The following is a 17532-nucleotide window of genomic DNA, read 5'->3' as shown; positions in this document are numbered from 1 at the left end:
TAATGATTAATTTTTTTAATTAAAAAAAAAAAGGGAAAAACATTAAGTTTTCGTAAAATTTTCTCAATTATAAGAAAATTTTTTATATAATTTAAAAAATCAGTACAAAACGCATTTGTTGAATTATTAATTATTTAAATAAAATTGGAACTTTTTTAATTAATTAGTGGAAAATTATTTAAGAATTTTGTTGTTGTTGAAGTGATGTAAGAAAATTTTTTAAAAATTCGTACAGTGCAGAAGTAAATTAATGTTTGAGTGTCGTAATTGTTTTTTTTTTTTGTTTAAAGTAATTTAAAAAAAAGTTTTTATGTTGTTTTGGTCGCTTCCTAGTTGGGAATCGAAGTTGTTGACCGCACATCGAGCCACGTAGCCAGTGTTTTTATTTTTCAAACATAATAATAACTGTTTTGAAACATTGTTTTTTCTTATATATATTTATTTTGAAACATTTTTGTGGATGTTTCTCTATTTTAAAAAACATTTATTTACCAGAAAATTTTGAAAAAAAAAATGAGACTATTCTAAGACTTTTATTATCGAACACCCATATCCAGAAAAAAAAAATTGTACTTTAATTATGTGTTAGAAATTTTGAGAAAAAAGTTTTCCAATTTTTATATTGAAACGAAAATATTTTTAATTTAAAAATATGATGGCCCCGCAATACTTATGTTGCCTGTATTTGGCAACAGCTGGTCAACAAGGAAACAATTTGGGCTCAGATGAGGAAGAAATTGTTCTGTTAATTTATGTTATAATTGATGTTGCTCAAAATGAGGTTAGTATCCAAAATTATTTATTTTGATTTTTGAGTAATAAAAATATATAAAAAATTTTCCATCAGTCAAGTTGGTGTCCCTGCTGCTACCTGTCAATTTTAGATAAAAAATTTTGCTACACTTAATATAGTAAACAAATCATAAAAAAATTTCATGATAACAGGTGAAAAATAAAATTTTTCTTGATGTTATCATTCAAATTGTATTTCTTTGAAATTAATGTAATTTTCTTTGCATAATTAATAATTTTATTATATAAGAAATCTTATAAGAAGTACTCGATGCGTCAAAATTAATTGACTTTAGAAATATATTTATTTAACATATTTTATTATTAATATATTTTTTTTAATATCTATATAAAATTCAAGTCGTAAGCGTAACCTTATACTAATTTTTCAGCTAATGATTTCAAAATTATTTTTTAATTTAGTTTTTAAATTAACATATTTATGTAAATTTTTTTAATTACAGAGTGTTATAATTCAATTTTTTTTTACTATCGAATCATGTGAGACATTCTGTACCTACTTTCGAAAAAATTCGTAAATATAAAATCCGCCAGTTAAGGACCTTAAAATTATTGACGATATTTATTATATTTTTAACTTTAACGAAATCTGACTAAATTTATTAATTTTTTGAATTAAATATTATATTTTCGATTTTTTAATAAATTTTGCTAGTCATGCAAAGAAATTTTTCCATTGCATGGGATAGTTTTGGTAAATTATATGTTTATATTAAGGTTCTGAATAAAAAAATAATATCCATTGCTTTCTACCACGTCAGATTTTCTGAAAAACTCGTTTTTTTTTAAATCTTGCAAGTAAATTTGATCTACTTCCCGGTTTCCGATTGAGTCCTGATTTTCCCATCGCTTCCACCATATTTGATAGGTATATATACATTTTTTTAGTCTTAAATTAAAAATTTTAATAAAAAATACTTTTTATGGGATAAGCTTTTATTGTACTTAAAAGTAGAAAATAATTTTATCTATGAGTCACTCATATCGGACTATTTGTAAAAGCCTGTGGCGCTCAATTTAAAATATCAAAAATGAATCGGAACTATTTTACAAATAGTCGGGTATGAGTGACTCATAGATAAAATTGTTTTCTACTTTTTAGTACAATAAAAGCTTGTCCCATAAAAAGTATTTTTTGTTAAAATTTTTAATTTAAGACTAAAAAAAAAGTATATACCTACCTATCAAAAATTGCCATTTCACCGATTTTGTCTTTGAAATTATTTTTTTTTGCTTTCGAGGACGTTTTTCATTTTCTTTTTTCTGCATGGTTTATCACAAACTAATCTGGCATCGTTATTTTGTTGGGATATAAATAATCAAAACTATGAGGTCCCTTCGTGAGTCAGTATCCCTATTATTATCGTCTTTTCGAAAAGAGTTTTGCAAGATAACGTGATAGAAATTTTATAATAAGCATACCCAGTTTCAGGAGGTAAAAATCTATAAGAAGTAGTTTTTAGTTGCAGATCTGTGATTATTGTAACACTAAACTTTAAAATTAATCAATTTTCATTTTAATTTCCCTAAAATGGTGTATTTTCTGGAAATAAGTATCTTTTTTTCGATTAATCATTATTATCTGAAAGAACGTATTTATTTATTGAATAAAGTGAAGATTTCCGGTGTTGATACTTTGTTAAAATTCTATACTGCTTGTGTTATAATATTTATTTTTGATAATTTTAATCCTATAGGAAATATTGAAGTTTTCTCTTGGAATTAATTTACTATTTTAGACCATTATCGTTAACAGACTAAAAATAAAAACTTTAGGTAATGATACCTAATTACCAATGTTTGAAAGTTTTATTGTAGGTATATACACTTGTTAAATACCTATTACTTAGTAGTCATAGACACTAAAACATATAGTATCTAAATAAAAAATCCCAAATTAGCCTTTTCGTCTATATCTACCAAATTAAACTCGTAAATTAGAGAAAATCAAAGAGATAATTCATTTTAATTCAATTTTTTTCCTTTCTTTTTTAAGGAGATATGCAAGGATTGAATAATATTAGGTATTTCAATAAAACTTTATTAATACATTTTTTGATTAGCAAAGTTTCCAAAAATCACAAAAAATTCCTAGATCATCGGGCTTTTTATTATTATATCGTTCAAAGTTGGCTGATAATATGATGAATCATAATTAGGTTACCCTTTTCAATTGGATATTTATTTCTATATCCAAAAATCTAGAGAGTGTGATAAAAAACTATTTAAAATATTTAGACAATCTTGTTTTTTTGATATTTTAAATTGAGCGCCTCAAGCTTTTACACATAGTCGGGTATGAGTGACTCATAGATAAAATTAATTTCTATTTTTTAGTACAATAAAAGCTTGTCCCATAAAAAGTATTTTTTGTTAAAATTTTTAATTTAAGATTAAAAAAAATGTATATATATCAAATATGGTGGAAGCGATTGGAAATTAGGACGCCACAACCTTACCATGCATTGTCATCCAAACTAAATGTGCATGCAAATTTTCAGCTTAATCGGAAAGCCGGAAGTGGGTCAGACAGACAGACAGACAACGGGACAGGTGAAACTAAATAAAAGCTTGTAAATAAGGAATTTCTATTAATTGAGGTTACGAACTAGAGTTATGAATGACATAAAATAGAATATATATTCTATGATTTTTTGTTTGTTTATACCATGGAAATAGATTTTTTATCCTCTCCAACTGTCATTACAGTCACGGTAAGAAATGCATGGCGTTTACTACCATTCTGGTATGGTATACAGACAGATACCAACAGCCTATAAATATAAATAAAGTATCTTACTATTAATTTTAAATTATTTCTCGCACGGGTCGAGATAGTTTAACTCCAGGACATATCCAGGAACTTCCAGGACATTTATCTGTGTTTGCATAAGTAATATTACAGCAATGAATAGGGCTATTCACTAGAGGTATTGTGAGCATCGCCAGCCAGTATGGGCCTGGCTCAAAAACTACATTGGCTCGCCCGCCATAGCTATTGCTAATGTTACTATTCCCTACAGTACACAGTATGGTGTTCCCGCTGATACTGACATAGTGACATCCACAAACATTTCTTACCGTGCAGCTACCAAATATAGTTTCTTGGAGTTGCGAATATTGACTTCTAGATAGCGTTTTGACGCCAGTAAATTTGATTTTCTGGTATTTTAAATGGGAATATTGACTTTCTACAATTGTTATTTGTTTGTCTTTATTTTTGACAAATTAAAAAAAAAAATTGCGTGTGATTTTCGTAGAAAAAGCACATTTTTAGACTTCTATGGTTGCTAAATTCTATAATTTTCCGGGAATGTGTTTGCTCTTCCTACTAAATACACAATTATTACTATTTCGGCATTGCTACTAAATACACAATTACTAGTATTAAGGCTTGGTAATTTTTAGTGAAAATTATCGAATTTAATAAATATCTACCTATAATTTTATATTATATATGGATATATATAGGTAATATAAAATTAGTATTCTGGTAATATTTGTATTCTGGAAAGCTAAGTATTTTAAATTTAAGATTATAACATAGTTTTCTAATTAAGTTTTTAAACTCACTTTTCACTCCCTTTTAATATTTTTTTTTTTTAATTTCTGCTTATGATTGCTTTCAGATATCATAACGCATCTGATGAAAAAATATATTAAAGTGAAAGCATTAAATTAATTTAGTTTTTCAATTTTAAACAAGAAATATAACAAATATCATAGTTACTTAATTGTATAAACACCCTGTTTACAGTGAGATGGATGTTAATGATGGAGCTTAGACTCGTTTATGACATTTAATTAAATAAATTGAGTATTTTTTTTGCTTAATCTAAATTTTTATAAAAATAATGAATCTTATTGGATAATATTTTTTCAGTTTTTTAAAATAATATTTTAAGATAATCGAGAAGTTAATTAATTACCGAGATATATAGAAACCTCACGGAAAAAATTTTGCAAAAGCTTGTTCGTATACTTTTAGTATTTTTCTGATTTTACGCGTTTAATAACTATAATATAGTTGTCAAAGAATTTCATTTCGTAACAACTAATTTTGCCAACGGCTCTTAAGTCAGTCTAAAAGTCATTAACTTACTGTCAAGTAGTTTGTTGATGAACAACGAGAACGCCTGTATTAACTTCTGTTGTAATTGTAAACGTATATGTTTTATCCCCACTCGTGCGGTTCTTCAACTTGTCGATATTTAATTTCGTTATACCCACCTATGGTCCTATTGAATATACGTTATAATATGTTTAGTATAATTATTGAAGCCCCAAAAAAAGAATTATTTTTGAAAATTTAATTATTTAATATGCCAAATGACGTCTTGCCAAAAACAAGTTCTTAGAATTTATAAAGCATTTTGGAAAGTTAAATATATTTTTATATGATTTCATTGTTTCACGATTTAACGATTTTTTTTTGTTATGTAAATTCGATTTTATATATCAATGTTTATACTATCGATAAAAGATCGGCAAATCTGAAAAAAAAAAGATTGGCAAATTTTTACTAATTTTAGGGCAAGACAGATTATTATGCAAAACCTATCTATATATCAAATTCTCGCCTTTTTTTTTCAATCAGTTTGAGTTAAATAACGTTAGGATCAGATGTGGTATCCAGATAAAAATCCCGACCAATTTTTTGCAATTATTTTTTGTGAAAGCAATGGGAATAATATATTAACACTATTAGTAAATAAGGGTAGTACTATCGGTAATAGACTTTGCATTCAGAATTTAATGAAACTTGGCATAGTTGTCCATTATTGTATCATAATTAACCAGTTAAATTTTTAGGAGCCTTCAGAGAACTGAAAATCTGAACGTCCAGTTTTTTGAAATAAAATAAAATCTGCGATAAGGATCAATGTTAAAATATCTTTAAAATATCTTTTTTTCAGTTCTCTGAAGGCCCCTAAAAATTAGAACCATAAAAGGCCCCCCTCTGAAGGCCCCATAAAATAACACAAATCTAGAAAATCTACCTACTGAATTTAAGGAAAATTTGGAATGTTATTTATGAAAAATCCCTTAAAAAAAATTTTCATCTGACGTTGGACATTAAAAAAAAGAAACTAATAATAATAAAAAAACATTTCTTGAGAATGAACGAAAGTTCAATAAATTTTGAGAAAATATAATAAAACTTGTAGTCATACACCAATAAAATTATTTTTTATTATTTATTGTATTATAGTATGTACTACCAAAAACCAAATATAAATTCAATTAAAAAAACATTGTCGATCCAGCTTTTCAAAACTAACCTACAAAAAATTGATCTCGATCAACATCGATACAATTGAGCGGTAAACATTGCCCAGACGTCTAAATGGTAAACCCATTAAGACGTCTGGGAATCCCCATCAAAAAATTTTTTTAGCTTTTTTTATTTTGAGATTGTGGTGCCCTAGGTAGATTTGCGAGGACTAAAAAAAATAGAAAAGAGGGTGAATAGAAGGAAAGGGAAACGAAGTAGTCAAATTTTTTCTCAAAGGGCTGGGCACCAGGTAGATTGCGAGGACCTTAAAAAACAGCAGTGTTAACCTGTCGTGCTAAGTCTGCTTCTGCTTAAGTAGGCCTTCCACCAAAAATTTATGTACGAGCCATTTTGGGTTCAAATTTCTCTCTTCTCCTTAAAGTTTTTGTTTGAAGAATCCTATAAATCGATAAGTAAAAGAAACTAAACATATGTCTATACGAAGAAAAATTCCAGAAAAATTTGGACTTAATTAAATGATACCAATAATTAACATAAAATTAATTACAAAACTTCGTTAAAGTTTTCCTTCTGAAGTGATTTTTGTTATAGAGCAGCAATTTTTTGATTATAATTTATAAATATAATATATTTTAAAAAGTTGTCGATGTCGAAGAAATTTCTTGTGAATTACGTATTCACTTTGGATTCGGCCTTGATACACTTAAAATAATCATCATAATATTTAATATTTCTAGCATATGTAATATGCAAGACGATGAAATATGTATGTACTCGAAGGTGTGGCTAAAATAGTTATAATCCAATAGGCTTACGTCATCTATATTGGAGTGCAAAAACTATTACTTAAAGGTATGTACCAAAGGGCACTAAAATAAATGTACAGAGACCCGTACCAAAAAAAAAAAAAAAAAAAAATTACAAATGCTATTGAAGGAAATTATTTATTAATTGAAATCATTTTGATTTTTTTCAAATGAAAATTCAATATTTTTGGAAAATGGTAACATACTGAAATTTTCGATATATTAGAAATAAAGAACCCAGGAAAGTGCAGACCAAATACTACAATCAAAAAAATCAAAAGTCATTTTAAATGCATTTTAAAAACTTCACTTGTATGCTTCTATTTTCTATATTCTAAAATTTGAACCACTTCCCAGTTTCCGATTGAACTGAAATTAAATTGGATGAAAATGCATATTTATGATAAGCATGACCTGATTTTCCCATCGCTTCCACCGTATTTGAAATACGTACGTTTTTTAATTGTAAATTAAAAATTTAAATAAAAAACAAGTGAAATCAAACAATTGACTGAGTTAATTGTTGAAATACCCTGTATAGAAAGTGTTGAATGTCAGTGCTTTCATTATTTTTAATTAATTAGAAGAGTTTAAAAACCCAACACGATTATGGCGGCCTTTCGGCTAATAATTTTTTGGAGAAAATAGACATTATAGCTTTGTCCTACTTTTCGCCCTCACGGATAAACAGTGATGTTTACGAAAAAATGTTTCAAACAAAAGTTGTTTATTTTTTTATAAGGAACATTTTTTACATTTAAACTTTTGTTTTATCTCTAACGGTTTATATGATGGGTCCTAGGGACCCACATTTACGTTTTAAAAGTTTCAGCTTCATATCTCTTTTCATTTTTGAGTTATCGTGATGATAGACGGACGGACAAGGGGACAGGCAACTGGAAATGGACTAATTAGATGATTTTATGAACACCTAAACCAAAATTATGTTCGTGTTATAAATATTTCTAAGAGTTACACACTTGGAACTAAAATTACAATACCTTGATGAATATTTCATATAAGTATACAGGGTATAAAAAGTTTTTAGGGACAAGCTTTTTAAATGCTGGAGGTACTCAATTAAAAATATCAAGAATGGCTCATCAAGTATAAGTAACTCTAATGAAATTTTTTTTTTTACTTTTTAGTACAATAAAAGCATGTTTCTTTAAAAGTATTTTTTATTCAAATTTTTACTAAGCGAAATTTTCGAAAATAGTCTTGTAATTAATTTATACTTACTAAATGTGATATTTAACGAACAAATTTTAGAAAATTTGAGTTTTCTAGTTTCAACGTAGCCGCCATAAAAATTGATGTTGGACATATTTTGTATACAGCCTCTAAAAGGGACAAAAAAAGTTTAATAGATAATGGAATTCATTTTTTTATCATTTTATGTCGTTCAGATCCCGATTAATTCGAATACATTTATGTACTCGATTACTTTCGTTTAGCAATACCTTTTTTTAAGGCCACTTTTAGGCCTCAAAGTGCTTCCTTTTTCTTTTATACTTGTTCAGTTTTGTAAAAACAAAAACATGAAGTAAGCATTTCCGTAATAAAAATGATAATTCGTCCTCGAAAATAAAATTTTAATATATGTTAAAATAATTAGAAATAATTGAAAATGAGTAGGCGAAATCATCAAATCATTTTTACAACCATCATTAGATTCTAACAAAATTAAAATAAAAATTATTAAAAAAACATTAAATTAAAAAATAAATCAAAAATATTAATTCTATGTAACAATTTACCTAATTTATATTTAAATTATTATTAACAATTATCATTAATGACCATGGTGTGTGCCATGGTCATTATTGACCAAATTAATAAATAACATTTTTAAAATATTATTGTCGACAAAATTTTTATCTAAACAGGTCATTTTTGATATAAAGTCATGAAAAAGTTTATTTTAAGTCGGCTGGATATTGGATTTTTATTTTCTTAATGAAATTAGGGAGGAACAACGTACGTTTGACATCTGAGAGCGGTGACGTTAACTGCGTGAACTAGTGTGCATTCTCGAATAAAGCTGTGAATTGTTTAATTTAAAATCATTTTAAGCCATTTTTATACCATGTCTATGAAATATACCAAGGTATACTAAGTTTAGTGCCAAGTTTGTAACGGTTAAAAATATTGATACTATGAACAAAATTTTGGTATAGATGTTCATAAAATCACCTAATTAGTCCATTTCCGGTTGTCTGTCTGTCGTCTGCCTGTCGTCTGTCGTCTATCTGTGGTCAGCCCGTTTGTCCATCTGCCATCACGATTACTCAAAAACGAAAAGAGATATCAAGCTGAAATTTTTATAGCGTGCTAAGAACGTAAAAAGTGAGGTCAAGTTTGTAAATGAGCAACATAGGTCAATTGGGTCTTGGGTCTGTGGAACTCATCTTGTAAACAGTTAGAGATAGAACAAAAATTTAAATGTAAAAAATGTTCCTTATAAGCAAAGAAACAACCTTTGTTTGAAACATTTTTCGTCACATCACTGTTTACCCGTGAGAACGCAAATTATGCGCAAATTGTATTGTATGTATTATAAGGGAATATCAGTTATATATGTGTGACATGTATGTACGTGTAATGTGACAGAATAATTAACACTGTCTTTACATGGTATTTCAACTATTAATTCATCCAATTGTTTGTTTTCACTTGTTTTCATTTCAGCTTGATATCTCTTTTCGTTTTTGAGTATTCGTGAAGACAGACGGACAGACGACAGACGAAAGACAGACAGACAACCGGAAATGGACTAATTAGGTGATTTTATGAACACCTATACCAAAATTTTGTTCATAGTATTAATTTTTTTAAGCGTTACAAACTTGGAACTTAACTTAGTATACCTTGGTATATTTCATATACATGGTATACAAATTTTATTTTAATTTGCCAGACATAAATTGGGTTTCCCTACTAACGCACATGTTGATATAATCATTGGAGTAAAAACCTTACATCAAATGTCATTACTTTAAAAAAAATTTTATTGGAAATTGGGATAAATTTTCGTACGAATCAAGGTATCCTCCCGTGTTGAAAGTAAGCCTATAATTTTATAATTAAATGGTGGAAACGCAAGTAAGTTATTTAATATATGAATTCTTACTATGTAGAATGTATTTATCTGCGCTTCCACCATATTTATTGTTTTATTTAAGAAAGTCGAATATATTTAATAACTAGCATTTGCCTACGGCTTCGAACGGGATAATGATTCATTTCAATGAATTCTATAAGTGGTTCACTTAGAGTGTCTAGTGAACTCGTAGAGAACTTGATGAGAACAGATCGATCCAGGCTGATGTCTCCTAAGATTAAATTTTTCGATAGAGTAATTTTAGAATTGAAGGTGGTGGCTTAATTCCCTTACAATTATTTAAATCTTTTGTTTTTATTTTAAAATAAATAAAAACTGCAGTGGCTGTAGAATAACACTTAAATATATTATTATGTACCTTTATTTGGCAACTTGACATGAATAAAATAATGATAAAATAAGAATAATGTATATACGTTAGGCGTGGTAATTTAATTTTATTTAATTCATTACCGTCCTGCTAATTCCTTTTTTGTGGTTTTATCTGTAATTTATTTTAAAGTAGATTAAATTTTTACAAAATTTCGAAAAAATGCTAAAAAAGTTGTTGAAAGAAAATTCGATTGTATTCGTATTTTGTAAGCGATTCACAACTGCGGATAAATTAGTTCGACATAATTAGATTGAATAACTACATACAGAATAAAACTGATGTAGTGACGTCACATCTTTGTGTAATTAGGAGTTTTAAACGTTCATATTTTTTATAGCAATTCTTCACTTGTAGTGATAAAAAAAACTTAGTTTCCTTCCCTATTGTACCTACAGCAAAATGCTAAACTAATGTTGGTATTATTGTACAAAAGTCAAAATCAATCATTTGACTACGTTAATATTAATTTGCGTTCCAGGGTGTAATTATATGCTGTAATTAACGGTTCTTTTTGTCTGTCACAAGATAAAAAAAATTAGCATGATATTCAAGACCTTATAACTCGAAAAATTGTTATAGCCGAAACACACCCTTATTTGAGGAAATTCAACTGAATTCCATAAGTTTTCTTAAAATTTGTATTTGCTCTACATTGACTTTTGTTCAGACGGATTGTTTCTTATGTAGCAATAGCTGGGAGAATTTTATTAACTAAAGAGATGAAAAGTATTATTCCCTAAGAAAATTATATCAAGGGATTTTTTCCATGAAATGTCTTGAAAGTCGACTATTTTTGAGTGTTAGAAAATGGCTTAGATCCTGTTATAGCGGCTGTAGGATCTATTGCAATAAACAACGTATTATATGAGAATACAGGTTGGGACAGAGAAGTATGCGATTTTTAAAATGTTGGAAACAAATTTGGGCAACATACTGTAATATTCTGCGTGTTCTAGTAGGCCCTTAAAAATAACTTAGAATTAAAATTATTTTCTTGACGTAATAAACGTTCCAAATTCTCAGGAATCTACAGTGTCCCCCGAAGAAAATCGAGTCAAAACCGAAATAATATAGTTTATTTTTTCCTTGCCTGGGAGATACATTATTCTCTTTTTTTCTCAAATATATATATATCCCTTCCTAGAATTTTATATCAGGACTCTTCCCCCCCTGGTGTTTCATCAAGATCTGTTGAGCTGAGTCAATTGTACTTACGAAAGATACGAAGAATATTACCGGTTTTTTTTCGACTAGCCAGTTGTGGGATAGTATATTATAACTTATAATTGAGATACTAAGAACTATCAAGGATCTTAAGATTTGCTGAAACCGCTGAACAGATTGGGATGAAATTGGAGTATCGACTTGAAATTTTGCACAGTCATACAGGGTGATGGGTCACACTTTTTTTAGAAACTCAACCGAAATTTAAACTTTAAACTTAACCTACTACAAATTGACAAGTAGGACCGATTCTTAATATTTTGCCTAGTGTCGGAGATGGCTAGAGATATCGAAACATAGTTTATTTCTTCCTGAATTCAATTCTGAAGTCAATGCAGATAGGCACTGTCAGTATTCTGCCACTTGGTTTCTTTTAAATAGTCATCAATCTAAAACTTTAAAATATTTGGACTATTTCACTAAACTTGGGCTGAAGGACGTTGTATTCTTTACAATAGACTGAATTTCACAACTAGAATGTAGATAAAATATCTAGCCGAAATCAGACTCATTTTATTCCTTAGTTTGTAAAACAACCCGTAAGCCGAATAAAATGAGACATAACGACCTTAAAAACTGAACCTATCTAAAATCAACAAGGAAATGTTAATAAAACTACACAATAATCCCGTTCAGTTGTGCAACGATTGTTGAAGAATATTTAAAAATATCTCGTTATGATGTTGCTTTGTTAAAAAAATAAAAAAAACAACATATTTTTTTAATTAAAACAATGGAGTTCTAGTTTACATCATATTCAGTTTTGATTATATTTTCATAGCATGTACTTGTGTACAACATATTTCAACTATGCTGATGCATTGAATTTAATGGTCCAATCGCAATTAACAAATCTAAATAAAAAAACAAAGCAAAAACCAAAGTAAATTTATACTAAAGCTGACATTAACTGAACAAATGAATATTATAAATTAGTCCAGTAACTTCAACTTTGAAATCAAGATATTATTTCAATTGAAACTTTGCTTGAATTTTCTAAACTTGTTGTTATTAACATGACTTAATCATGTTGGAAGCGTAGAGAAAGCTAATTTTATTACTTTTTTATCCTTTTCTCGAAAATCGTGAGAGTTCTCTAATAAAATAACCGAACTATTAAATTTTCGACTGTCAGGAACTCGAAATTATGTATATTGTGTACCTTATGCTGTTTGAAAATTGTGACTAACCTAATAAGGGAACTTTATAGATAATAGTACAAGAGACGATATAAGGTCGATCTTTACCAATCTGATAATTAGAGGGGACATTTTTTTTATGAAATTTTACTTCTATCATAGTTTTTCTATCGGAAAGTGATCATGGCTATTTTTAATAAAATAAAATTTAATCAATTTGTCCATGAACGGTTTTATTCAGAACAGCCTATACCATTATTTTCCTAACTAAATTATCTTTCTTCTGAGACAAATTTCGATTGGCTAACAGATCGGTGTAGGTCTGTTCATACCATATGGACAGGTAAGTCAATATAGGTAACTACACCAATCTATTAACGAATCGAAATTGGTACCAGAAGAAAGATAATTTAATTATGAAAATAATGATTTAAAAAAAATCGTTCATGGAAAAAATTGCTTAAAATTAATGTAATTAAAAATAGCCATGAACACTTTTCGATAGAAAAACTGTGATAGGAGTGTTTAAAAATAAATAAAACTTCATAAAAAATATGTCTCATCTGATTATCAGATGAGTGTTTCCGGTTTTCCATTAAACGGACAAACAAAAACAAAAATCAAACTCAAATAATAACTTTCGCAAAATTTTTTATTACTTGAGTTTAAGTTTTGTTTTTGTAGGTCCGTTTAGTGTAAACCCGTGATAAGAGATGGGAATTATGGATCAAAGCAAACATTTTTTAAATTTTTACAATTTTTTTAGAAATTTTAATTCGTGAATCCTACACTATTCGAGAAAATTATCGAAAAACTACTTTTGAAATAGTTGATATTTTTCATCTCTCTGAATAATATATCAAATTTCCATTAGTGTATACTCAATGTCACAAAAAATGCTCGTTTTAAAACATTCTAAGTGTTACTATTATAACAATACATATGATGAGTACGCTTAGAATGGTTTTAACTGTGGCACTTTTTCTGACAGTGAGTGTACATTGTATCTTCTTCTCAGTAATCCACCATTGCTCAGTAAATCGGTAGTTAAACGTGGAAAAATTCAAGTAATCGATTTTTTCTTGGTGTCTTATCATTTTTTTCAGTGCTTTTTAGTCTTATTCGAATTTGAAGTTTGCGCGAACAACATCAAATTATTTGAAAAAAAATGATTGCACTTTTTCAGTATTTGGTCCACCTGGATGAGAGTGGGTGATGAAAATCTTTTCTGAAGAGATTGGCTTCTAATCTAAAAACTCTGACTGATAAGTAAAGTGTACTGATGGATTTTCGATCGTTACTAGATAATCCAAACCGTTTTATAAAATACTTGGGCAATAGGTACTGAGTATTGTAAACTAGGTGAATATGTGAAAATTACTTGAAAGTTTCATTCAACTGAAGTGAAAAATAAATTTAGATTTGAACGTTGAAGTTACTGAACTATTATAAATGTTATTATTTAAAATAACATACTCGTTCGCATAGGCAGGCAGTGCAGTATATTTTGTTAATACCGTTATTTAACTTCTTATAACCACGTTGAAGATAATATTAATAATAATAAACCCACCATATACTTATGTATATACGTAAGTTAAGTATATACATATATACATATATACATATATACATACATATCGCTACGTTAGTATACATAGTCAGTCGTCATGTCCAATACCTTGCTTATTTTTATTTTTAATATGTTCGAGCAAATAGTTATTATTATTAATAAACCAGCTGTTAATACGTCTATACATTCAATTTCCTATTCTAGATGATGCAAATAACTTTTTATAACTGCCTAAATCATTTCAATATTAATTATTTTAATGGTACATATCTTTGAGGCTAAATACTTTCAATAGATACCGAAATAAAAATCAGACATTTGGAAAAAATTTAAAAAAAAAAATTTTCATAAAAACAAATGCATAAAGTAAATATTTATTATTATTATACGTTAGGTTAGGTTATAATGACTGTCCACGAAGGACGCACTTAGGCCATAGAGCCCATTGTGATACTATATATGTGTTTTACCACCTTTTCGCTGATAATTTTTATTTATCAGCTCCTCAATTTCAGAAGCTGAGTGCACCTCCTTCATGCATATACCATGCACTACACCAGCCCATCACAACTATTAATTAAATAAATTTTGTTGCGACGGTGGGAATCGAACTCGCTATCTTAAGCATACCGCGGAGGGAATTGGTTACGCTTTAGCCAACTGAGCTTAGGATACGAAGATATACTAAAATTAGTCCCCAGTTTGTAACACTTAAAAATATTGTTGTTACGAACAAAATTTTGGTAGTGTGTTCATAAAACCACCAAATTAGTCTATTTCCGTTTGTCTGCCCGTCTATCCGTCCTTCCATTCGGCCGTCAATACGATAACTCGAAAACCAAAAGAGATATCAAGCTGAAATTTATAGCGTACCCAGGGCAGTGGAATTCGTAAATGAATAACATAGGCCAATTGAAGATAGAACAAAAGTTTTAATGCAAAAAATATTTCTTATAAAAAAATAAACAACTTTTGTTTGAAACATTTTTTTCACTGATTATTATCCGTGATTAGATTATAACATTATAGTATGTATTATATGGGAATATCAGTTATGTACGTGTGACCCCACATGTCGTGCTATATATACACGAGTGTGGCTACCTAAGAGTGACTATCTTTATTTACTTACATGACGTAAAAAAACAAACGATTACGTGATCTACACTGTCTATATATGATATTACAACAATTAACTCATTCAATTGTTTGTTTTCACTTGTTTCAAGAGTCAAAAATTCATATTTTAACAAAATTTCATTCTACGTTTTAAATTTATTTACATAAAACGATTTTAAAATTGAAATTTCAGAGTCAAAAATCGACTAAATGAAGCAACTTTTCACTGAATTATACTTTCTTAAATCGACTTATCTTGAGCTCCACTTTGGTAGAGATAGTTCAAGGACATCCATTTTAATTAAATGCAAAATTTGACAATTCTTGAGAATCTAATAAATTGCAAGTTAAGTGACTTCTTTTGGTTGAATCCTAAAGCTTATATTCCATTTTTTCAGGCTACATGTAGTAGCATAGTTTTTATTATTGTAAGCACGAATTTCTGTGCCACACAAATAGATAATTGCCTATTACGAGTGATAACGTTATGAATGATAACGTTATTGGATAACCAGGGATTTATCGCTCGAAAAATAGTGCGGGGAGACAATTCTTTTCCGGTATAAACGGGTTGATGGCGCTATACATATATTTTGCTCGAATCAATCTATTTATATAACGTTGATGTTGTCTTGATAGGTTACACTAAGAAACGGAATACACGTACGATGTGTATATTTTATGCATTAAAGAAACAACACCATCGTACAACAAGTTAAATAAACCAGTGAAGAGCGAACCCAACAAACAAGAAATGAGGAACATATTTTATATGTATATGTATAAACTTTTGCGGAACTATTTTATGTCTCGAATACTTATTATTTTTGAAAAAATATTATTATTATTATTTTTTTTTTTATAATTTTATTTTTATTATTATTTAAAATATACGCTTCAATGATTTTGATATAACGTTGTATTTTTTATTTATATGTTATATGAAATAATAATATTTAGTTTTTTAGATTTTTTAATTGTATATTATTTTTGTAAACTTTTGCTTTACTTCTAAGAATTTTATTTTATTTTTTTTGATTGTATAAAAATTAATTGGTTATACTTAGGTGCATATTAAAGTGTCATTTGATTGAATTCAATTACTGTTATTTGTTGTGAATGTAAGTATGTGAATGATTGATTTTTTAAGCAACGAATTTATCAAGTTTATAATCTCGCAGATTTATCAAATTTTTTAACCTGGTAGTATCTGTATCTTTGTTTTACTCATGAAGGAGTAGTAAGCAGGTAATGATGTTGTTGAGAAGAAAATAATCCAGAAAAAAGACGAGATAATGTTTGTGCGAATCGCGATAAGGGTCGAGATTTTTGGTTACGAATGCAATCGAAACAAGACGGTAAAAATATATTTAGAGTAAAGAAATATTTCTTGAGAAGTGAAGAAGTAATATGTTATTGTTAATTAATCACTAGCTGTCAAACTCGAGTTCTCTTTTCACATTTCCATATCGAAAAGTAATGAAAATCGTGCTCAAGAAAATATAAAAATATCCCCATGAAAGTTCCATTGAAATCTAGAGCGAAAACATTCCATGTCAATCGCGAATGAAAAAATCAGACCGAAATTCCGAGTAAAAAGGAATCTTAAAACTAACACATTAATATCGGTTTGCTAAAAAAAGTTGTCAAAATAAATATAAGTAGTAAAATATTTTTGACAAACCTTGGATATATATATTTTAGTTTACAGATTCATTTCTCAAAAATTTGTGACAAAATAGCCTCAAATAATTAGCCCAAGAAAATACTGAACATTTCTGCACCTCGAAACAGGATTAGCAGTGGTCGACAGTATATTGATTTAGTATATACAGTGTGTCCAAATAAGTCGGTATCATATGGAAAACATTTTCAAACAAAAAATCATTGCCATGCTAATTCGAGCAATAATTAAAAAATATAAAAAACAAGAGCTTATTTGATAAATTGCTCTTAAAATTTGATAAATATATGTATCCTATCATCGTAGATAGCACATTAGTTTTTATTTGAAAGCCTTTTTAACCGAAAAGATATTTTTGGTTAAAAATGCATAAAAATATATTCGAAAAAACTAGTCCCGGTAAAAATAGGCCGAAAGAAATAGAAAATTTTGTAGATTGTT

The 17532-nt window shown here is 28.1% G+C and overlaps 1 protein-coding gene across 1 annotated transcript in view; it reads left to right on the top strand.

Annotated features, from left to right (window-relative positions):
* Positions 1–190: 190 nt before the first annotated feature.
* LOC123297399 (RNA-binding protein fusilli) overlaps positions 191–17532 on the top strand; it is a 92188-nt gene continuing 74846 nt past the window's right edge. The window contains exon 1 of the mRNA XM_044879087.1: positions 191–781. Within this exon, the coding sequence (XP_044735022.1) occupies positions 653–781 (129 nt within the window). The 5' untranslated portion in view covers positions 191–652. The remainder of the gene's footprint in view (positions 782–17532) is intronic.

Source organism: Chrysoperla carnea, chromosome 1 (assembly GCF_905475395.1).
Source record: "Chrysoperla carnea chromosome 1, inChrCarn1.1, whole genome shotgun sequence".
Taxonomy (NCBI): Eukaryota; Metazoa; Arthropoda; class Insecta; order Neuroptera; family Chrysopidae; genus Chrysoperla; species Chrysoperla carnea.
Note: the sequence above shows the minus strand (reverse complement) of the source record. Positions and strands in the feature narration are given on the sequence as shown.